Genomic DNA, 22,927 nt, shown 5'->3' on the forward strand with positions numbered 1-22,927 from the left:
GCAGCCATTTTAAAGAACGAATAAGGAAGTAAAGGCTATCACAGCAGTATAAAGACTGCCTCTTCTCCGGGTGCCTTGGTGGCTCAGTGGGTTGAAGCCTCTGCCTTCAGCTCAAGTCGTGGTCTTAGGGTCCTGGGATCAGGCCCCACGTCGGGCTCTCTGCTCGGCGGGGAGTCTGTTTCCCCTTCTCTCTCTGCCTGCCTCTCTGCCTACTTGTGATCTTTCTCTGTCAAAATAAATAAATAAAATTAAAAAAAAAAAAAAAAAAGAGAGACTGCCTCCTCTCTAACCCTTTCCTGAAAGGTCAGAAGGGGAAGGGGGAAAAAAAAGAACATTCATCCAGAATCTGGCTTTTGTCATCCCAGAAGAAACAAAGGACTAAATTAGGATGCTTGCTTTAAGAGGAAAAAAACACTTACACTGAGTGGTAAGTGGGGTGGGGTCCTATTTATGACACAAGAGGGCAAGCCCCTCCCCTTTGGTAGGAGAGTACTGGCCATTCAGCCTCCTCCTGTTCCTAATCCCTCCTCCCACAACAGGAGACACAGAAGTCCATCACTTGGTATAGGAGTGGAGGTCAGCAGTGCTACCTGCCAACTGCCTTAGAATGGAAGAACCAGGGATGCCAAGATGAAGGAGTGGAATCCAAAGGGAGGTGCCATCATGAGGAATCAATGAGAGATCTGTGACAAAGGAAGTCTTGGGGGCCCAGAAGGATGAAATCTGGGAAAGCAACACCTCCCAAGATGAAAGTAACAACAATGGAGCCACATTCTAAGTCAGTATCTAGGCATGACTTAGAACCCAAGCCACCCCAGACACCTATCACCCAGCCAGAGCCTGAGCCAAAAGTGACAGCCACAACCCAGCCAGCATCTAAGACTCATCAGGGACCCAGTACTCAACAGGAACTGGCTCCCCAGCAAAGACCCCTCACTCAGCAGAATCCCCTTGCCCAACATGAAGCTGAATCCCAGCAGGAACCTAGCACCCAACAAAATTCAGCTCTGCAGCAGGAACTTCTCACCCCACAGGAGCCTGCACCACAGCAATCACCTCCCATGCACCGGGTGTCCTCCTCTCAACAGGAAGTTACCTCACAACAGGGACCTGGGCCAGGAAAAGAATCTGAAACTCAGCAGGAGCCAGAACTGAGAGAGGCACAGGTTGGCCAGCCAGGACCCAGTCCAATGAAGCAACCTCCAGCTCGAGAAGCTGGATCAACACCTCCAGCTCAGTCTAGACCTAGACCCGAAAATGGATCACCTGACCAGAGTGAATCTACATCCCAAGAGAGACTGAGACAATCAGACCCTATAGCCCAGCAAAGAGCTCCAGCCCGAGGAATGAAAGTCCAGCTGAGATCTTCCACCGAGTGGGGATTTCTATCAAAACTACACCAAATATCCACGCAGCGACCAGCCTCAGAGTGGAGGATGTTTTACGAGTGGGTCACAGATTCTGACTCAGAACCAGATGTGAGGTCTCCATTAAAGAGCAATTCATCACCCAAGAGAGGGGGAACAGTGGCCAAGGGAAAGAAGCTGGCCTTCAAGGGGAAAAATGAAGGGGCATCAGGGCATGGGGGGACATCAACACATGGGAAGAGAACTGGCAGCCAGACTCACAGACACTACAGGGACGCAGGTGAGTTTGAGGCCAGAGGAACGGATCCTCCCAGAGACCATCAAGGGGAGCTGAGGACCACCAGTATGTCTGGTTGGCTCTAGGAATCCCTCACCATTCCTTGCAGACAAAGATCAACAGCTCCATCTGATAGATGAGAAAGCTGAGGCGGGGAGACACAGAGGCCTTGCAAGAGGCAGGACAGATATTGGGACTGGCAGACCCCAGCTGTGACTTCTTCCCCACACCAGACTGCCTCCCCACGGGGACAGAAGTGGGACAGGGCTCTGACCTAGGGGCCAGGAAACAGAGTAGCTGCCACTCCGCCCCATCCTCCACCAGTATTTGCCCATCGGTCCCCAAACTCACAGCCGTGGGGCACCCCCGCCTTAGGCACCAGCCACCTGGTGCTGCACGTAGACCCTTACCCTCATGGTGCTTCCATCCCCACTAGGGGTAAAATCGGGCCTCAGGGATCCTTGAGCTTTCCAGGTCGCCCCAGGGGGGCGGGGCGGCACCTACTCCTCTGCCAGGCCACCCCCAGTCCAGCCAGGCTCAGTGGCCTGGGGGTTGTGTTCTCAGGAAGTGTGGCGTGGGAGAGGGGCTGCGGGGTCCTCCGAAGTCTCCAGCAAGGTTGAATCCGGACAAAGGGAGAGTTGCCAGGACCGGTATGCGAGGGGGCCGGGCCCGGGACTCCGCGGGCCGCCGGCGCTGCCCCCTCCTCTGACGTGCTCAGGCCCAAGGGGGTACGTGAAGTCTCATCCATGGAATGAGGGGCTGGTTGTGGAAACAGCCTGAGGGGAGGCAAGGCAGCCCCAATCCAGAAGCTGAGGGCTCCCATATGGCCGGGTAGTCCAAGGGGCCGGCAATGGTGGCCGTGGCTCATAGGCCGGTCTCTTCCTGAAGGGCTGGGCCATCTCTCTCGCACCTGCTAAGAGAGTAACGATGTCTCTCAAGGGCAGGGCTGCGCATGTGCTTCGGGAGGGAAAGAAGGGTTTGAGGTCCGCTTTTTCCGGCGCTGAGGATGAAGAGCTCTTTCTGTAGGCTCCAGAACCCAGTGTCAGGGCACGCGCTCCACACACCAACAGGGCAGCCTCCCCCCTACCACCACTGCGCCCCGCCGGCAGTTGACTGTGTGCGCATGCGTGAGCCTCGAGACTCAACTGTCTCCCGCCTTTTCCCAGGCACGCGCCAGGCCCTATGCGGTCGCTCTCGGCGGCCGATCCGCGGCTTCGGGCTAGTGCGCAGGCGCCGAGCATTCTTCTTGCCCCCCGCCCTTCCACTCTCTTGGAAAGGTAGAAGGCCGAGAAAAGAACCCCGAGAAAGAGAGCAATAGGACATCTACAGCAGGAAGAAGGCGGGGCTTCCTTCTCCAACGGCTATCAGGCAGAGCCACGCCTCTAGTGCTGTCGCCCCTCCCCGGCATTGAATTGCCGGAGGACCTGGCCCACCCCCACCCCCAAAAGCGGAGGATCAGAGGCGCCCCTCTTTCCCCTTCCACCAGGCAGTCCGGGTCGCGTTCTAGGGGATCCCTACTTGGGAAGGTGAGTGGGAAAGCGAAGTTGAGAGCCAGCACTTGAGAAGAGCGAGGCTTCCCTTCTGGGACGACCCCCGCGGGACTCCCCGCTAGTCCTGTCCGAAGGACACTTTTCGCGGCCCTGGGGCTGCATTTTCGTTGGTCACGGGCCCTTTAAAGTGTGCGAGGGGGCGGGGCCAGGCTTTAGACCCAGGGCGGGACCCGGCAGTGGAGTGCGGCCCGGATCGCTCAGGGGGCGGGACCCAGAGAAAAGCAAGCCCAGGATTGGATGGTATGGGGGCCCGGTGGTGGTGCGCCGCGAGGATTGGCTCTCCCGGCGAGGCCCGGCGACTGGAATCAGCCCCCGCGTGGGGATCGCCGAGAATTGATGGAGTCTGACAGGGGAAGCGGGGCAGCCAGGGCCGATGGGGCCCTGGCCTCGAAGAGGGCCAAAGAGGGTTCCAAGAGTCGTAGCCGTCGGCGGTGGCGAAAAAGCAAAACCAAAGGTGAGCGCCCGGGGGTCGGCTGCAGAACGGAAGGAACCCTGGACATCCTGCAGGGAACTGGGGACTGAGTGGACGGACCCACGGCCCCGAGAAGTGGGGGAGCCCGTGGGCTGGCCCAATGCCGCCCTGCGAAGGGGTGCGGGGATGATCCACTGTGAGAATGGGTGACGTGAGAGTGGAATATTACCCTCAGCCTAGAGACTACCAGATGTCCCAGTAGCGACTCGGGAACACGATCCTGAATGCGAGTCTCCAAAACTAGGGGTCCCTGTCCTGCTCCGTACTCGCTGTGTGACCGTGGGGTGATTCCTGGCCTCGGTCTTTCCTACCAGAAAAATGGTTCGAGAGCTGGTTTTCAGGGCCCCAGCACTCATGAGAGGATAGTGGAGAGGTTTAGAAACGGTTGCTCCAAGAGGAAGTTTAGAGGGCATTCACTGTCAGGAAAAGGTAGGAGGAAGGGGTACCCCATAGTGGGAAGTGCCCTAGGCTCAAAACAGTATGACTCAAAACAGTCCATCCTCCCACCCTTCATTCAATCCATGTCTCAGTTCCTTGTCAGGCCACCTGCTTCAGCCCAGCATCATTGGGGTCTAACTTCCTGACCTCCCCCCATTCTTTTTTTTTTTTTAAAGATTCTATTATTTATTTGACAGACAGAGATCACAAGTAGGCAGAGAGGCAGGCAGAGAGAGAGGGGGAAGCAGGCTCCTCGCTGAGCAGAGAGCCCGATGCGGGGCTCGATCCCAGGACCCTGGGATCATGACCTGAGCCGAAGGCAGAGGCTTTAATCCACTGAGTCACCCAGGCGCCCCAACCCCCCATTCTTTTTAAAACTAGGGGCCCTGGGTAGCTTCAGACCACCACACCCACCCTGGCGCAAAGAAGGGAGGGCTGTCCACTGGGTTCCCAAGGTGTCACATTATGTACAGATCTCAGCAGACAGGAGAAAGACTGACAGACCAGCAGAGATGCTGCAAGCCCCAGGCAGGACAACACATTAAGTTCTTGCTAGGGATGAGTATTTGTGAAGTCAAGTGAGGACCTGTAGGAAGTTCCTGTGAAGGAAAGAAACTGACATAGCCCCCAGGCCCTAGAGACCCCAAGCCCATTGTTCTGTCTGCCTTAGGCAACATCATTAGCCAGAACGAGAGTTGGCTACACACAGGAATACAGGCACACAAGCACACCCACACAGACAGGCATACAGGCTCCGAGCTCAGGCTGGGACCTGAGGGCATTCACTGTCACACTACCAGACACAGCCTCACGAGCAGGACAGCGTGCCCAGCGGCAGTAGAGACCAAAGTTAAAAACGTGGGTGTTGCTGGTGTGGCTCCTGGGGTTATAAGCTATTGTACACTGGGCAACAGGCTGCTTCTTTCCCTGTCTGAACTTTCTGAGCTGTAAAGTGGGCACAATGATCGGACTCCCTGGCTCGTAGGGCTGTTGTGAGGTTTGAATGAGTGTAGCACATTAGACACGGGCACACAGCATGACTGCCTGAGGGGCGGAGGTTATGATGACTGTTACTTCCCAGTAGGCAGTGAGTTCCCCTAAGAAGGGGCTGTGTCTGCCTTGTTTAGCCCACATTTTCATAGCCTCACATGCCAGGCACAGAGGCACTCAGATATTTATTGGATTAGTAAGTGAAGGAATGTATAAACTGTAACACCGGGATAATAATAATTGTACTGCCCTTAAGGCTGTCATAAGGACTCAGAATCCTATCAGGTGGGGTGCTTTGCACAGAGCTGAGCCAGTCCTACCCACCAACCCAAGGGCCCACCTACTCACAAAGACTCATTCCACTAAGCTCTGAGATCCACCAGTCATTTCCTGAGTTTCTGCCCTGGTGCCACGCCTCAGTAGGGTGAATCAGACCTTGCCCCAGCCCTCTAGGCTGGCTGCAGCAATCCTAGTCATCAGTTTGATCTTCCCAGGAACCAATGACTCTAGCGTCATTATGATCACCCCATTTCCGAGATGACGACACTGAGGCTCTGAGGGAGCAAGGTCACCAGGGCTTCTTTACCTGGCCAGTGAGGGCAGAGAGATGGCCAACCCAGCCTCCTGAGGGCAGGAGTGTGTGAACTCAAAACTGCTCTGCGCCCCCACCTTGATTGTGGATTCAGAAGGCTCCAGTCACACAGATTTGTTCACTGAACATTAACTTGTGTCAGGCCTAGACTCTTGGTGGTGAGGACAGACTCACACTGGAGGTGTAAGTGAATCACATAATCCCACAAATCAAATATAATTGTAAACTGTGGCAAATACAAGAGGGAAAGTCCTAAGAAAATGAAAGAGGGAAGCTTCCCAGGAAGGTGACATTGGACCCAAGGATGAGCAAGTGTTGATGGCTGTGCAAGGGGGGCAGGGAGCCAAAGGAGACAGTGCGGGCAGAGACCTTGAGGCCCAAGGAAGTGGCTCATTACAACACAGAGGGAGCTCAGCAAGGGAGGGGAGGAAGAGGGGGCTGGGTGGGCAGGGGGCCCAGAGAGCACCTGGTTTGGAAGGTCATGTCCAGGATTGGGGGCTTTATCCTGAGAGCAAGGGTGGGGGTGTTGCGGGGGTAGGAGTATGTGACCGGACTAAAGTTCTAGAAAAATCCTCTGGCTGCTACGTGGAAAAGAGATTGAAGGGGGCAAAATCAGAGACACATAAAAGCTTAATACAATTATCTAGATGAGGGGTCACTAGAGGTGGGACAAGGGCCAGATTCCAGAGGCTTCTGCGAAGGCAGAGTGGGCAGAACTTTGTGATGCATTAGATGGTAGTGGGAAGTGGCCACACACACACACGGATGCACACAGATAAGAGTATACATGTCCATAAACACACAGACACATGCCTGTGCAATCTCACAGGCCAAGAAGAACACACAGATACACTCACAGGGGCCACGACACATACATACACACAGGCCCTAAACATACAGAAAAACATACAAATGCACAGACTGGAAAAAAAATGTCACCCACCCACAAACACAGGCCAGGTGAACATGAGGCATGACATGTTCCCACATACATACATACATCATGGGTGAGCCTCCAAAACACTCATACCTGACCACCCAGAAAGCAGCCAGCTGAGACGTGATGGAGAGGAGACACACACACACACACACAGCAGAAACACTGCAGAGACCCCCTGAGCCGCCCTCCTCAGCCCTGTGACCATGGGCGGTCCTGTCCTCCTCTGCATCTCACTTGTCTCTGCTGCCAGAAGGGGCGAGGACAGTCCCAGCCCCTGGGCTGCGGAGAGCACGAGATGAGTTACTGTGCCTGGCTCACAGGGTTGTCAGAACAGTGTTTGCCCTTTGAGGCAGACACACTGAGGGAGCAGGCTGCCCTCGCTGCCCCCCACCCAGCTTCTGCCCTGCAGGGCTCTCCCCTTCAGAAGCTCTCACCCCTCCCAGGCCTCAGAGCTGGCCCTTCCTCCTCCATCCTCGCTGAGCTGCCTTCCTTCCTCACCCTTGCTCAGTCCCCAGGGCCCAGAATCCAGCCTGGCTCCAGCTGTCCTGTGACTTTAGGGCAAAGGGCTGGCGCGAGGTGGCAGGACCCCTTGGTCCCACCTCTACCCTAGTTGTTACCCACGGGCCTTGGGTGCCTGCCTCTGCCCCAGTGCCCTCTGCCTGAGATTCTTGGCAAGTTTCTGGCAACCTCAATATCCCTTCCTCCCTCCTCCACCCAGCTCAGCCCCTGGGGAGCTGCCTAGAACAGGGCGGAAGGGCAGGGCCCTGGAATCATGACGGCCTGGGATTCAGCCTCTTCCTCGACACTGCTCATCCCAGCCCATCCAGGCTCACCTGGTCACCAACCTCAGCACTGTCTCCAGAGGTGTCTATCTGTTTGTCTGGTTGTCTGCCCTGGGGAGGGGTGGTCCTCTCCCAAGCTCCCATTCACCTGCTTCTGCCCCCACTCTGACTCTTCACGCTTTCTTTCCATCTTGTCAGGTATTTGCTGAGTAACTACTATGTTCCAGACCCCATGATGAGCCCTGAGGCCACCCCCTGCCCTAGGGGGCATCATAATCCAAAAGAAAAGAAATGGGGGCACCTTGGCGGTGCGGTCTGTTAAGGGTCTGACTCATGGTTTTGGCTCAGGTCCAGATCTCAGGGTCATGAGATCAAGCCCTGCATCCCGGCTCCCCATTTAGCGGGGAATCTGATGGAGTCTGATGGAGGTTCTCTCTCCCTCTGCCCCTCCTGCTGTGCTTGCTCTCTCTCTCTCTCTCTCTCCAGCAAATAAATAAATAAATCTTAAAAAGGAAAAAAAAAAAGAGAAGAGAGACAGAGGATTCACCTATAGCCAAGCAGATGACCTCAGGGCCTCCCATTTGTGCAGACCCCTTCCAAAACCCTGTCCCTAAGTTTGTATTTGTGATTTTACACCTTTTTTTTTTTTTTTTCCCTAAAAAGAGCTTTACTTCTACACATACCAGCTTCACAGCTCCACGAAGTCTGGGTCTGTCCCTGGTGGGGAGACAAACAACAAACATGTAAATGAACGGGTCTAATTGCAAGTGTGTAAAATTCTAGGAAGAAATGCAAGTATGATGGCAGAGAGTAATGATAGGGGTGTGTGTCTTAGGTGGGGAGGAATAGTTAGAGAGGGCCTGTGTGCGGAGGGGAAGCCAAGGCCTAAAGGGTAAGAAAGAGCTGGCCAGGTAAGGAGTACATGGAATCACATCAGTAAGGTGTTTATTGGAGCCTCAGTTTCCCATATGTGAGGTGGGGATGACAGTCACAGCAGGATGGCCTGTGAAGGGTAAGTGGCATGTGCCCAGTATGGGAACACCACACCGTAGGACAAGTGGCTCAGAACCCCTAGCTGAGCTTGGCACCACCCTTAATAGGCTTTTTTTTTTTTCCTAAAGATTTTTATTTATTTATTTGACAGAGAGAGATCACAAGTAGGCAGAGAGGCAGGCAGAGAGAGAGGGGGAAGCAGGCTCCCCGCCGAGCAGAGAGCCTGATGAGAGGCTCGATCCCAGGACCCTGGGATCACGACCTGAGCGCGAGGCAGAGGCTTAACCCACTGAGCCACCTAGGCGCTCCCCTTAATCGGCTTTTGTGCTCTGGGGAGGGACAGGCAGGGCTGACTCTCCCTCCCCGCCTACCACCACCAACAGCTGGGGCCGGCTGTGCCAGGGCCAGCATAGGGGACAGGACAGGAGCTGAGATCACTGGGCCTTTGCTCCCTGAAATCCACCCTGGGGAGAGGGAGGGCAGCTGGGCTTGGTGAAAAGAAGACTGTTCAGAACAGAGGCTAAGATTCCTGGCTTCTAAGAGAGAAGAGGGTTGTCAGGCTAGATACCTGTTTCTAATTGTTGAGGGGGTTGAGTGTCTGGATGCCTGGATCCAAGGGAGGAAGGGGCTGGGGCCTGAACTCCTGGGTTCTAAGGCAGAGGAGCCTGGGACAAGGACTCCCCTTTGAGCCGAGGCAGAGGGGGAGGGGCGCTGGGCTCCCTGCTGTGTTTACAACACATGGTTTCCCTGTCCTTTCTGGGTGGGAGGTGGAGCCGGTGGCCACACCCAGGGCAGGCTCTGCTCCTCCCCGCTGGTTTATCGCCCCAGGCTTCTGCTGGCACCCGCCACTCTCTCAGCCCTAGCGCCACTCTCTCAGCCCTAGCGGAGCCTGCAGCTCAGCCTGGGGGAGCTCAGAAGAGGTCTGGGAGGGGTGAGTGCACTGTCTGCTGAGAGACAGGGGTGGTAGAGCTTTAAAACCCCAGGGACTGCAAGGGAGGGGAGACACCTTCTCGGGGATGAGGCAGCAGCCAGGCAGGGTCCTTAGTGGGCTTCAGGAGGGAAGAGTCCCCTGAGCAGAGGGCACCATCTCCACCAAGGGAGTCAACGGCAGCTTGCACAGGGCGTGGGTGACAGTACAGGGATCCCAGAGGGAAGATCACCAGGAACCCTGAAGTGTGGGGAGTCAGGCCTAGGCCAGGGCAAGTTTTTGAGGGCCATAGTCAGAGGCCCAGCTTCCAGAACCCTGGGAGGGAGACCAGCAGAAGTAAGGGCTCTGGACCCAGAGATCAGGGTTTGAATCCCGCGCTGCTACTATCAATGCAAGCTTCAGCTCCTTACTGAACACCTCGGAGCCTCAGTTTCTCCTGTAAAATGGGGATGCTACCCATAACAGTTGAAACATAAATGGAGGCAGTCTGGTTCTCAGGGTGAGCAAGCACTAATGGAACAAACACATGGAAAGTTCTTAGCACAGGTCTGGCACAGAGGGAGCTCAAGGCTAATGGCAGAGATGAAGGCGACTGTTCTAAGCAGGGGAATGGGGCTGGCCCGTGCGATCTAAGCCAAGTGGAGAGGCCCAAAGGCTGGGGGACCCAGCTGGGGAGCAGTGGGACCGACCGACCTGTGGGGATCCCACAGAGGAAAAGGGAGGCAGCTGGAGCTTGGAGGAGGTTCCACAGCCAGATTCAAGGGACCAGGAGGGGGACAGGACTGACTCCTCTGTTTTAAGTAAGGCTAGGATTATGAAATGGGTTCAGGAAGAGAATTAGGCTTGAGACCAGGGTCTGGCAACATCACCAGGTAGATGGGAATGGATGGGCTGAGAGCTGAGCTCTCCCAAATTCTGGTGGAGGGGATGGGCCTGTGGGTGGCACCTGGGGCCTGAGAGAGGGGGGACCTAGTTAGGCTCCACACCTCTCAGAGAACCTCAGAGTCCTGGCCCCCAGGAGAGCAAGCACCTGAATTCTTGGGTCCCTGGAAGGAAACAGAGGGGTGGGTAGACTCTGGGGTTGTAGGAGAGACGTGGAGCTAGGAATCCAAGAAGAGCCCCACATAGGAGATAGCAGGGAGAACGGGGGTCTAGGGTCCGGACTCTTGGGTCTGCAAAAGTAGGGGATGGGGCATTAGACTGCACCCTTGGCCTTAGCCTGCCTAACAGAGGCTCCCCGCTGGCCCACAGCCTCGCGGCTCACACACAGCATGGACCTGCGCACGATGACCCAGTCGCTGGTGACTCTGGCGGAGGACAACATGGCCTATTTCTCGAGCCAGGGCCCCGGGGAAACGGCACGGCGGCTGTCGGGAGTCTTCGCGGGGATTCGGGAGCAGGCGCTGGGGCTGGAGCCCGCCCTGGGCCGCCTGCTGAGCGTGGCACACCTCTTTGACCTGGACGCCGAGACGCCGGCCAATGGGTACCGCAGCCTCGTGCACACGGCCCGCTGCTGCCTGGCGCACCTACTGCACAAGTCCCGCTACGTGGCCTCCAACCGCCGCAGCATCTTCTTCCGCACCAGCCACAACCTGGCAGAGCTCGAGGCCTACCTGGTCGCCCTCACCCAGCTCCGGGCCCTAGCCTACTATGCCCAGGGCCTGCTGGCCACTAACCGGCCAGGGGGGCTCTTCTTTGAGGGTGACGATGGGCTCATTGCTGAGTTCCTGCGTGAATATGTCACTCTGCATAAGGGCTGCTTCTATGGCCGCTGTCTGGGCTTCCAGGTGAGCTCCCCCGGCCACAGCCCCACTCCTCTGGACTCAGAGTGAAGGTGCCTGGTGGGCCCCTACCTGGCCCCACAGCATAGTACAGTTGCCATAGTGGTCGGTTTGCCTGAACTCCCAGGATGGTAGACCTGGAAAGGGGAAGCCATCTAGGGCTCAGGCAGCTGCATGGGGCGGGGCGGGGGTGGGGGTGTCTCAAACTTGTGGCCCCTGGGTCGATTCCACCGAGTAGTAAGAAATCGTCAACTCGCATAGCTCTTTGTGCCAGGATCCCCATGACTTTCTATTATCCTACGCTCAGAGATCTGACCAGTCTTTGTGGTGACCTGCCTGGCCCCTGAATCATCTGAGACCCCTCAGAAGGGTGCTTAGTATTGTTCTCAAAGGCCTCTTCAAAAGCACACACCCCATTTAGTCCCCCCCCGGGGGGGGGGGTGCATGTGCAGAAGGGAGGGGGCTAGCTCCATTTTACAGAGGCTCAAGGCCACAGGACCCCAGGTCAGCCTGGGCTGTTGACACAGGATTTTCCAGCCATGAGGAAGGCCAAGGAGCACTTCCGAGTTGGTGACTACCAGGGGGACCTGGTGGTGGCCCCACCCCCAGACACTCCCATGGGGGTACTGCTCACCTTAGCACTGAAAGGAAGGCAGCCTGGGAGCCTTTGGACTCTGAGCAAGTCGTCTGGGGATTCAGAATTGGGGTGGGGGATGGGGTCCTGAGGCCTCAGACCAGAGGTCCAGTGTACTCCTATGAGGTCAGTTCTAGGTGCCCCAGGCCCCAGGCACATCAGGGAAGCCCCCCGCAGGAGCATCTGAAGCTGTGTGACTCTGCAGCCCCTCAGATTCTCTCTGGGTCCCCCTAATCCCCCAGCCCAGATGGGCTTGGCAGTCTCTCAGCGTTCTTTCCCGCTTCCCCACGGAGCAGCCTGTCCTCACCAATCCAGCCTGGATGTTCCTGGGAACTTCCCTTCACCTAAACTGACCCCCAGCAAATATCGATCAGTCTAGCTGGGCCAGCTGGCTCCTCCCTGTGTCCCGGCCACGACCTTGGAGTCACGGGAGAGTGATCCTGGGGCCACTCAAGCCAGCACTCCAGGCAAAATGGCCAGGCACCGCTGTGCTCTCTGGCCCACTGGGCCCCTGGCCAGGGGCAAGGTCATGCCTGACAGCTCTTCTCTGAGGGCCCAGCAGCTATGCTACAGAACTGGCTTTGTCCTGTAAAATGTCAGCCCCCACAGGGCAGAAGCCTCCGCGGTGTGACGCTAGCTAGCACCTCCTGCTGCCCATCCCCCACCCCCCACCCAAAGCCTGGTGCCTAGCTTGAAGTAGGATGTAGCCCTGCATTTGTTGAATGAACAAAAGAACCCTGCTGGCCCCATGCCCAGCTTCCTATGGCTTTTTTCCTCTGATCTTGTCTCCCCATTGTCTTTTCTTAGCTGCCTGCCTCCTCCCCATTTGGCTTTCTGCTGCAAGATCTCTGGCCCTGTCTCTGACCATCTCCTGTCTGTCTTCCTGCCACCCAGGAACTGGTCCCCGTCCGTGCACCTGGCCTCATCTCTGTCCTCGATGACTTTCAGGAAATCTCTGCATCACCTTACTCCCAGCCCTCTATGGCTCCACCCACATCTGGAATACATCTACATTCCTCCATGAGCCCCCTCTTCTCTTACCTTGACCACTGCCCCTCTCTCCTTATTCACTCTGCTCCAGCCACACAGTTTACCCCCACCAAGCACAGGCTGCCTCAGAGCCTTTGCACTTGCCATGTCCTCTGCAGGGCCCAGCCTTCCTTTGCTGCGTCTGGATCTCTCCTCCAGCACCCTCTGGATACCCATCTAAGTAGCCTGACCCCCTAGTCATCAGTCTGTGTCCCCTCCACCTACTGGTTTTTCAAAGCATTCCTTGACATTGAACATGCACCTTTATTTGCTTCCTGTTGCCTAGAGCAATGTGAGTAGGAGCTCACTAAATGTTTGCTGAATGACCACGCCTCCCCCCAAACCACATCTCTGCCCCTCACTCCTGCCTCCAGTCCCTCCTGGGCAGCAGGTGACCCAGCAGCGTCTCTCCACAGTTCACGCCTGCCATCCGGCCATTTCTGCAGACCATCTCCATCGGGCTGGTGTCCTTCGGGGAGCACTATAAGCGCAATGAAACAGGCCTTGGTGAGTTCCGGCCAGACCCTGCCTACAGCCCCACCTCCCTTCCTGTCCCTCCTCCTCCTTCCATCTCCCCCCACTGGAGTCCCTGATACCCCTCCTGACCCCCAGGTGTGACTGCCAGCTCCCTCTTCACCAGCGGCCGCTTTGCCATCGACCCAGAGCTGCGTGGGGCTGAGTTTGAGCGGATCATACAGAACCTAGATGTGCACTTCTGGAAATCCTTCTGGAATATCACTGAGATTGAGGTGCTATCGGTGAGCAGGGGGCCTGATGAAGACCCCACGGGTGTTACAAGATGGGCACACTGGGGCCCACAGACCCATCCCAGGCCACGTCAGGCCTCAGCGAGGCTCCAGGCTCAGGGACAGTGCGTGACGGAAAAGGTGAGGGTGGGGATCCGAGAGGAGACATTAGAGGCTGCAAGCAGCTCATTCCCAGCGCCCCTCCTGTCTCCTCCCACCAGTCTCTAGCGAACATGACATCAGCTACCGTGAGGGTAAGCCGCCTCCTCAGTCTGCCACCAGAGGCCTTTGAAATGCCGCTGACTGCTGACCCCAAGTTCACGGTCACTATCTCGCCCCCCCTGGCCCACTCGGGCCCCGGGCCGGTCCTCGTCAGGCTCATCTCTTATGACCTGCGTGAAGGACAGGTAGGAGATAACAGCCAAGGAGCACTGACAGCCCCTTTACCTAGACGCCCTCCCACCTCCCACTTCTTACACCTGCTCCCTATGCCCATCCTGTGTCTCTGAGCACATCCCTTTGGTGGGGTGAGGCCCGGGCAGGCTGCCCCAGCCTCATCCACATCATCCTTCCTCATCCCCCCGCCCAGGACAGTGAGGAGCTCAGCAACCTGGTGAAGTCCGAGGGGCCCCGGAGCCTGGAGCTGCGGCCCCGCCCCCAGCAGGCACCCCGCGCACAGTCCCTGGTTGTGCACATCCACGGCGGTGGCTTCGTGGCCCAGACCTCCAAATCCCATGAGCCCTACCTCAAGAGCTGGGCCCAGGAGCTGGGCGTTCCCATCCTCTCCATCGACTACTCCTTGGCCCCCGAGGCTCCCTTCCCCCGGGCGCTGGAGGAGTGCTTCTACGCTTACTGCTGGGCTGTCAAACACTGTGCCCTCCTCGGTGAGCCCCCGCCCCTCGCTGTCACCCACTCCCTGGTCCTGCCACCACCCTCTACTGCGCAGGGAGAGAGCCATTTACCTGCTCAGGCCTCAGTCTTGCACCTGCTGCCTCCCCTCCCATCTCCTCCCACCCAGCTCTCTGCCACCTGTTCACCCCCTCCTGCCCCACTGCCCCCCGCTCTCCCCATCTAGCCCTGATACCCCACATGCCCTAGGACCTTTTCTTTCCTCCTCCTGTCTCTCCACCCGCCTGTCCTGCATGTCCAGCTCCCTGGCCCTCGCTCCAGCCCATTCTTCCAGCTCCTCTGACCTCCTTCTTCTGACATCTCCAGAGGCCCAGGACAAGGCAGGGGTGTGCCCCAGAGCACACGGATGTGGCTCTTTTGTATGGTCAGTTGAACCCTGCCCTTCCATCTCCAGGCCTCCGCTGCCCCTCCTTCCCGAAATAGGCCCTGTCTCTCCTTTCCCACCACCTGTCCCCCTTGCTTCTGACCTCCAGCCTCAAGTTCCTCAGAGCATGATCTCTACATCATCAAGTCTCCCTGATCCCCCAACTGCTGTCCCCCAAACCCCTCCCTCAGTTTACCAATCTCTAAAATCGCAGTTGGCTAGACCTTGGGGTTGGAGCCCCCATATCCTACCTCTGAGAGTCCATTGCTCCCAGCTCAGAGCTTGAATTCCTCCCTGCCAAGCTAACCAAGCCCTCTCCAACACCCCTCCAACCCAGGCTCAACAGGGGAACGGATATGCCTCGCAGGGGACAGCGCAGGTGGGAACCTCTGCTTCACTGTGTCCCTCCGGGCAGCAGCCTATGGGGTACGGGTGCCAGATGGCATCATGGCAGCTTACCCAGCCACAATGCTACAATCAACCGCCTCTCCCTCCCGCCTTCTGAGCATCATGGACCCCCTGCTGCCCCTCAGTGTGCTCACCAAGTGTGTCAGCGCCTATGCTGGTAAGACCACCACACACACAGCTGGGTGCCTGGGGAGGGCTTGGACGCCGGAGTCCTACAGGGACGGGGGCCAGCGCCCAGTCTCCCAGGGCTCGGGAAAGGAAATCAGAGACTCCTCGTCCCCACTGAAGCCATCAGACATTCTTGGGTCCCTGAGGGCACAGAGGCTTGACGTTGCGAGTGCTGAGACTGGGCCTCAGCCCTCTACACACACTCCACAGGTGGAGAGACAGAGGACCCCTCCGACTCGGACCAGAAGGCCCTGGGCATGATGGGGCTGGTGCGACGAGACACAGCCCTGCTCTTCCGGGACCTTCGCGTGGGCGCCTCCTCATGGCTCCACTCTTTCCTGGACTTGAGTGGGAACAAGTCCCACAGGAACTCAGTACCCACAGCAGGTGAGTGAAGCCCTCCCCTCACGCACCCATTTGAGGTAGAGAGCCCAGTCCACCAGAAGTCCTGGGGGGAGGTGAGGGGCTGTGTCCTGGAGTGCTCAGGGAATCGGAGATAACCTTCTGGCTCTAACCTTGTATTTATCCCTGGGGACTACCGCACAGCCTTGATTTTCCACAACGATCCACATCCTGGAATTTCCAGGACTTCCAGTCCACCAAGTCATCTCAGAACTTCCAGGAACTATAAGAGTTAGCCTTCCAAAGGTTGTTACATGTGCTGATTTTCGATCCTGAGAATGCCACTCAAATCTCTTGGGCCCTCAGAGGGGAGTCCAGCCCTCCTAGATTCTTCCCAGACTTTTAACAGAGACACATGGGGGTAATACCCCACTCCAGGGGCTGGCCTAGAAGCCTAAGGGCAAGGAGATCAGCAGACTGCACAGACCTCAGTCAGTGGAAGAGATTCCTAGCCTCAGGGCGGGTGGCAGGATCCTCATGCATCCAAAAATCACTAACATCCAGGGATCTATTTTTTTCCCACCATTTTTTTTTTTAACATTTTAATGATCTTAAAGTACAGCCAACTCATTTTCTATCTCCAGCACCCCAAAGTACTTTTTGAATAATAGCACGTGGTCAAAAGTGATACCATTCCTATTCAGAAAATTATTCCAACCAAATGTGTCCTACTTTAAGATTTTTTTTTAAGATTTATTTATTTATTTTAGAGAGAGAGAGAGAGAGAGAACAAGCTGGGGGAGTGGGAGAGGGAGAAGCAGGTTTCCTGACGAGCAGGGAGCCCAATGCGAGGCTTGATCCCAGAACCCTGGGATCATGACCTGAGCCAAAGGCAGGCGCTTAATGACTGAGCCATCCAGGAGCCACTACTTTAACTTTTTAAATCTTAGGATATTCAAATGAATGCAAATACACACAAAAACAATTAAAAGGGATTTGAACCGTGGATCATTGAGCACTGGGGCTTTCCCTAAAGGTCAGAGGTGGCAAGTACAGCCCCTAGAGGCACACAGGCCAGTATAGCAACCTCAGGGGATGGGGGTCAGGGACCCAATCTGGGAGTCTTGCTTTGCTCCTCCATGAAATGAGTACAGTCAGGGGACCTGCCTCATGAGTTTGTTGTTAGGACTTCATGCAACTGTTTGTGCCGAGCACCCAGCACAAACCCGACACCCAGTAGGTGTTCCTAGCAGAAGCTGGCAGCCTGACAGGCTGCACCCCATGACTCCCATCACTGGTTCCGTGCCTGTGACCCTCTGGGTCATGAAGCACTTAGGCCGTTATTCTCCTATCGTCTTGCATCTTGCCTTCGAGGATTTATGTAGACAAAAAAGAAAAAGATCTGCAGAAGGCAGCGTCCTGGTGTGCTACTGGTAAGCAGCACAGATCTGATTAAATCAGCCAAGGTGGGCATTCAACACCAGCCGAAGCCATCTCCGGCATCAGCAGGGCACTTCCCGGCTCACTCAAAGGGAAGGGATAAAACTAAAGCACACGAAGGAAATGTTGGGAACAGATCTTTGGGGCTGCAGGGTTGGGGCCCCTGAGAACCAGTTTCCCAAGACTCTTTAGCTCCCTGTGAACACGGCTTCCTTTCACACCGTGTGGGCCTGCTTGCTACTCCACTGTGGATACCCTGTGTCGAGCGGCCCTCACAGGCTGGCTGGGCCTCGTGCTGGGGTTGGGGAGGCCTACTACTACTACTAAGACATGAGGATAGTGTATGACCTCCCAATGGCGAGCCATGGCTCATCCCACTGAGTCCTCACCACCTCCTGTGAGGTAAGGACTATTTTTATGCCCTCTTTGTGCAAAGGAGGAAACTGAGCACTCAGAGGTAAAGTGACTTGCATTTCACCATCCTGGTCACCACACACAGCCCTCCACCTTGACTCCTTCCACCTCACCCTTGGAGTTGCCGTCGGGGGCACGTGGGGCTCCCCACCCATCCCCAAGGACACAGTCTGGGGGAACACGCAGCCTCCAGAGCCCTAGCACTCAGCTCCTCCTCCACAGGCCGCTGTCCTCCCCCTGACCCTTCCTTTCAGCCACTCACTCACCCAGCACACAAAGCGAGGCTGATGGGTGGCCCGGACTGGCCGCCTTACCCGGCCCCTTTTGCAGAACCCATGCGGCGCAGCGTGTCTGAGGCAGCCCTGGTCCAGCCCGAGGGCCCGGTGGGCACGGACTCCCTCAAGAGCCTGACACTACACGACCTGAGCCTCAAGGGCAGCTCGGACACGTCAGACACCCCAGAGCTGTCACTATCCGCGGAGACACTTGGCCCCCCCACGCCCTCGGACATCAACTTCTTCGTGGGCCCCGACGACGCGCCAGAAGCTAAGGCGCCGGATGAGCTGAGGACCAAGGACAGAGGCTGTAGCGCAAGTGCCGCCTTCCCAGAGGGTTTCCACCCCAGGCGCTCCAGCCATAGCACCACCCGGATGCCCCTCTGCTCTTCGCCCATCGTCAAGAACCCCTTCATGTCGCCGCTGCTGGCTTCTGACAGCATGCTACAGAGCCTGCCACCCGTGCACATTGTGGTGAGCACCAGACTGGGATGATGCAGGGACAGGTGGACGCAGGTGCACCTGGGGAAGAGAGCCCCCAAGCGGGAGCCACAGAGGGGGAGGGGGTGGGGGGAAGGGGGGAAGCATGTCCAGGAACTAGGGCTGCCATTTCCTCTAGGGACAGTCGGGGAAGGGGAAAGAGGCAGTGGGTCTGGGGGGGGTGGGGGATGCCGGGCCCGAGGCTCATTCTCCCACTCACCGGCCCCTCCCCTCGTTCCTCTGCCCCGTGCCCACCCCGCCGTCCCGCAGGCGTGCGCGCTGGACCCCATGCTGGACGACTCGGTCATGTTCGCGCGGAGGCTGCGCGGCCTGGGCAAGCCCGTGACACTGCGCGTGGTGGAGGACCTGCCGCACGGCTTCCTGAGTCTGGCGGCGCTGTGCCGAGAAACGCGGCAGGCGGCCGAGCAGTGCGTGGAGTGCATCCGCCTCATCCTCGCCCCGCCCGCCGCGCCGCCAGTCTGAGCCCTGGCCCCAGCCAGGAGGCGCGGGGAGATGGGGCTGCGGGGGGCGACACTAAAGGCCTCTTGTTCCCATCTCAGCCGGCCTCCGTGGTGAATGCGCCCCGGGTTGGGTGGCGGGGCCCCCCTGAGGGGCTCCCGGCTCCCTCGGACTGAGCGGGAGGGGCAGGCTGTGCCTTAAGGTGGGAGGACGGCCAGGGGTAGGGGTGGGGGCGGGGGTCCCAAGCCGAGACCCTGGCCTAAGGGGTGGGGGGCGCACACCATCTAGTCTCCGTGGACAGCTGGAGCTGCACTCCATCATTGCCTTCTACTGCTGCTGTGACCACCGCAGGGTGGGGGCCTGGCCCTACCTGGCAAGTCGGTTTGGTTTTATTCCTTTGTAAATAAAAGTATTTAATTGGTTTGGCCTCTTGCAAATAGTGTCGGGTGTCGCCCACCAGGGGGCAGCATCAGGCTCTTGCTGGGATCTGAGAAGCCTGGTGGTAAAAAGCTGGGAGTCCAGCTTGTGGATCCTGAGGAAGGAGGGGACTGCAGGCCCGGATTCTTGGGTGCGGAGGGACTCGACACCCCTACTAACACACACCACCTTCAGACTTAATCCAGGTGGTGTGCCGAAGGGCTCTGGGTTCTCAGCTACTCCCCTTTGCAGACCCAGCCCCCGCACCCACCCAGAAAAGAAAACCCATACTTCCTAGAGAACTACAGCAAACTTAACAGGGAACCAGAAACAAAACTGGTCACCCCAAATACTGGAAGCCCAAGCTCTGCCCAGCTGTGACAGTCACTCAGTCCCTCAACCAAGACTCGGAGGTCTTGCCCTTTCGTACGCCCTGGGTTTAGAGCAGAGATAATTTTTTTTTTTTCAGGTTTTATTTATTTATTTATTTGAGAGAGAGACAGTGAGAGAGAGCATGAGCGAGGAGAAGGTCAGAGGGAGAAGCAGACTTCCCATGGAGCTGGGAGCCCGATGTGGGAGTCGATCCCGGGACTCCGGGATCATGACCTGAGCCGAAGGCAGTTGTCCAACCAACTGAGCCACCCAGGCATCCCGAGCAGAGATAATTTCTATCCAGGGCCTGCCCTCAAGGGACTCGGGGGCGGGGGGGGGGGGGAGAGTTGACAAAGAGACCCAGACACAGGCTGTCACAGTCCCCTCAGATTCCACTAGTGGTAGTCAAGGAGGGCTTCACAGAGGAGGTGATATGAGCTTGACCTTAAAGGAGAAGTGTTAAGTTTGCTAGGCAGAAGAAACATGCAAAGTTGTGAGAGCTACTGGGCAGTTATCAAAGTCTATCCCTGGCCAGAAGGTCAGGTGCAAAATGGGGAGTGGCCTAAGGGGCCTGGAGTGGTCAGCAAAAGCAGATCCTAAAGGGCTTGGAGTACAATCTGGGCTGTAACTGGAGGGCAATGGGAGCCACAGAAGGACAGGGGAGGGACAGGATCAGATCCTGAAAGGGCCTGCTGGGACATTGGGGGATGGACTGAAAGGGGCAAGTCCTGGAGGCAGAGAAAGCTGAGGACAGGGATGAGGGTAGGGAGTAGGAGTAGGAGCCGTAACTGAGGTTGAAGAGGACTTACTGAGGGTAGAGCAGATGGGGATGAAAATGGCACCCAGGCTAGCCACAGGAGCATATGGACAGTGAGACTGTGTCTTTACTCGGAAGAGGCTCTAGTGTGTACAAGGTAGGTGACAGTATGTTTTGCACATGGAGATATCAAAAGGTCTTTGTGAGACCACCCAGGGGGACATCAAGGAAGCAGCAGGAGGCAGGAGAGCAGACTAGATGCTCACATCTGGCTGGAGCTAGATTCTTTCCAGGAAGAGTGGACAGATGGGATGAGCAGAGGGTCAGGACAGAGAGAGTCCTGAGGGTTCCCCAGGAAAGGGGTGGGCAGTAAAAAGGGAGTCAGTCCTGGAGGGTTCTAAGGTGGAGCTGGAGAGGGAAGAAGCTAAGCAGGAAACAAGAGAAGAGGACTTAAAGCAAAGGGGATTTCAGGTGAGAAGGAGTGGTCTGGGTGAAATGAGGATGGAAATATCCCCAACTTCAGCAGGGAGTGGGTGGGTCCTTGGTGACTTGTCCAGAGCCATTGCAGGGCCAGGGATGTGGGCAGCCAGACATGGAGGGCTGAGGAGGGAGAGATTTGAGGAGGTAAGAGATTTGGCCAGTGAGTACCTCAAGTCTTCAGCTATGAACGGGGTGAGAAATAATTCAAGGGAGCTGGATGTAGTGTGTGTGTGTGTGTGTGTGTGTGTGTGTGTGTGTGTGTGTGTGTGTGTTTAGAGCTGACAGAACATGTTTTAATGCTGCTGGGGAAGGAAGGGAGAGAGAGAAACTGAAGATGCAGAAGTACAAGAAAAGTTTCCTGAGCAGATGGGGCAGAGGGACCCTCACCACAGAGGCCCTCATTCAACCAATAAGTGACTTCTGAGCAAGGGCTGTGTGGGGGAGGGAACCATGGCCCAGAACTCTCCCTAAAGGTCCTATTCCCTCGTTGAGCTCCTAGAACCCCTTGTTCATCTCCCCCAAAACAGTCAACCAGCCACCAACCTGCTCCTATTTCCTGTCCCCATCTCAGGGACAGCTCCTGTACGCCTGTAGCCTAGGCCAGAACTCTGGGTCTTGTCCTGGACAGCCCCACAGCCCATCAAGCCCCATATGCTATTGTTTCTACCTCCTGAACCCCTCTCTGCCTTATCCTCTTGGTCTCTGACCTAATCCATGCTTCATTTCCTGCCTGGGTATCTGCCCAAGCCCCCTTCTGGGCTACTGGCATCCAGTCTCCTTCCTCCAATTCTGGCTGCAGCTCTGACCTGGTCTTTCCCTGCTCTAAACCCTTCCATGGCTCCCCACTACCACCCCACTCCAGGACAAAGTCCAAGCTGCCAAACTGGCCTTGCCCACTTCTTCTTCCTCTTCCAGCCTTACAGGTACCCCACTGCAAGGACCTGACTGGCCTCCTTGGGCACCTACACACAGTAATATTCCCGCATGCTTTGCTTTCCCCGCTTATGAGGAAACATCCTCCAACACGCTCTTCTCCTTTGCTTGGTACTTGTATCCCTCCAGGATCCAGAGCCAATGTCCCCTCCTTCGGAAATCCTTTCCTGACCCAGTAAAGCTAAAAAGGATTCTCCTGTACTCCCCCACCTCGGCACACCCCTGCCCATCAACGTGTCCGTCCTCCCATCTGACCCGGGATCCTCGAGGGCAAGGCCTACGCCTGACTCGTCTTGGTCACCACTGTCGTCAGCCAGCACAAGGCCTAGCACACTGGAAGCCTCAGGAAACGTTTAAGTATTAGTGGCCGAGTGTGCGATGAGCCAGCAAGCGAGTAGCAACAGAAGGAAATGGGAAAGCCAGTGAGTGGGAGAGAGAATGAAGGCAGGAGAGACGGAACCGATGGGTACGCACACCAGGTAGGAGCAGCCGAGGATCAGGTTTAGGGTCAGAGGAATGGAATGGAGAGATGAACATCTGGGACTCAGTTTCTCCAACAAAGCTAAATGCTCGGTCCTCCGGGCTAAGCGGACCCTCCGCCTTCAACCCCACCAAGCCTCGCCGTTTCCCCTCCGAACTATGTCCAGAATACCTGTACTGGGCGTGCAGGAAGGGGCTTACCGACTGCACCAGCAGAACCTGTTTCCCTCACCAGCAGCTCCAGCCTCCGCGGTGCGTCGAAGGAGTCCCACCCCGCAGGTGCGCGGCCTATTGGTTGACTGGCAAAGACTAGTGGAGACTGGCGTCCTCCAGAGCCTATCGCCGCCCGACTTAAGCCATGGGCTCCGCCTACCACCCCCGCGAGTGGCCCACGGCGATAGGGGTGGAACGCCTATTGGCTGGAAGATAGTGTCTGACGTCATGGGTAGCTTATCACAGCCAGCCTCCGGAGGCCTGCCTCTGGCAGCGGAGGGCGTAGTGGGCTGCAGAAGCGCCCCGAAAGTGGGGTTTGGCTGCTCGCTGGCCACATCCTCGCGTCCCAAGGGAAAATGGGGACTTGAGAAGTCCGGACTCCTTGGTCCTGAGGGAGGAGGGATGGAGGAACCTAGACTTCAGGGTCTGAGGAACATCTGAATGAATGGTTGGCTCTTGAGGGAGGAGGGAGTTGGGAACCTGAAAGACTCATTGGT

The 22,927-nt window shown here is 56.9% G+C and overlaps 1 protein-coding gene and 1 long non-coding RNA gene across 5 annotated transcripts; one reads left to right on the forward strand and one right to left on the reverse strand.

Moving 5' to 3' along the window:
- The first annotated feature begins 632 nt into the window (after positions 1–632).
- On the forward strand, positions 633–19,197 carry LIPE (lipase E, hormone sensitive type). 4 transcript variants are annotated; one of them, XM_082709314.1, is made up of 10 exons: positions 633–1,647; positions 10,581–11,116; positions 13,190–13,280; positions 13,386–13,531; positions 13,741–13,926; positions 14,109–14,403; positions 15,130–15,357; positions 15,579–15,755; positions 17,895–18,313; positions 18,590–19,197. In XM_082709314.1, the coding sequence occupies exons 1-10, from the start codon at positions 717–719 to the stop codon at positions 18,800–18,802; spliced, it is 3,222 nt and encodes a 1,073-aa protein (XP_082565440.1). In that variant the 5' UTR covers positions 633–716; the 3' UTR covers positions 18,803–19,197. The 4 variants fall into 4 exon arrangements, with proteins under 4 accessions (XP_082565440.1, XP_082565441.1, XP_082565443.1 ...); XM_082709315.1 differs by lacking the exon at positions 633–1,647 and adding an exon at positions 3,035–3,648; XM_082709316.1 differs by lacking the exon at positions 633–1,647 and adding an exon at positions 9,278–9,332.
- On the reverse strand, positions 13,018–22,503 carry LOC309852564. Its single transcript, XR_014305240.1, has 2 exons — positions 22,419–22,503; positions 13,018–13,254 (listed from the first exon to the last, which is right to left on the reverse strand). It is a non-coding gene; the product is annotated as an uncharacterized lncRNA (long non-coding RNA).
- Between the last annotated feature and the right edge of the window lie 424 nt (positions 22,504–22,927).

Source organism: Mustela nivalis (assembly GCF_964662115.1).
Source record: "Mustela nivalis genome assembly, chromosome: 18".
Classification (NCBI taxonomy): domain Eukaryota; kingdom Metazoa; phylum Chordata; class Mammalia; order Carnivora; family Mustelidae; genus Mustela; species Mustela nivalis.

Excerpts from the sequence above, each read along its gene's own strand:
- LIPE (XM_082709314.1), top strand. The coding sequence starts at position 717 with ATGAAATCTGGGAAAGCAACACCTCCCAAGATGAAAGTAACAACAATG. Across the intron at positions 1,648-10,580 it reads CAGACACTACAGGGACGCAG|CCTCGCGGCTCACACACAGC; the intron begins GTGAGTTTGAGG and ends GCTGGCCCACAG. Across the intron at positions 13,927-14,108 it reads ATGACCTGCGTGAAGGACAG|GACAGTGAGGAGCTCAGCAA; the intron begins GTAGGAGATAAC and ends CCCCCCGCCCAG.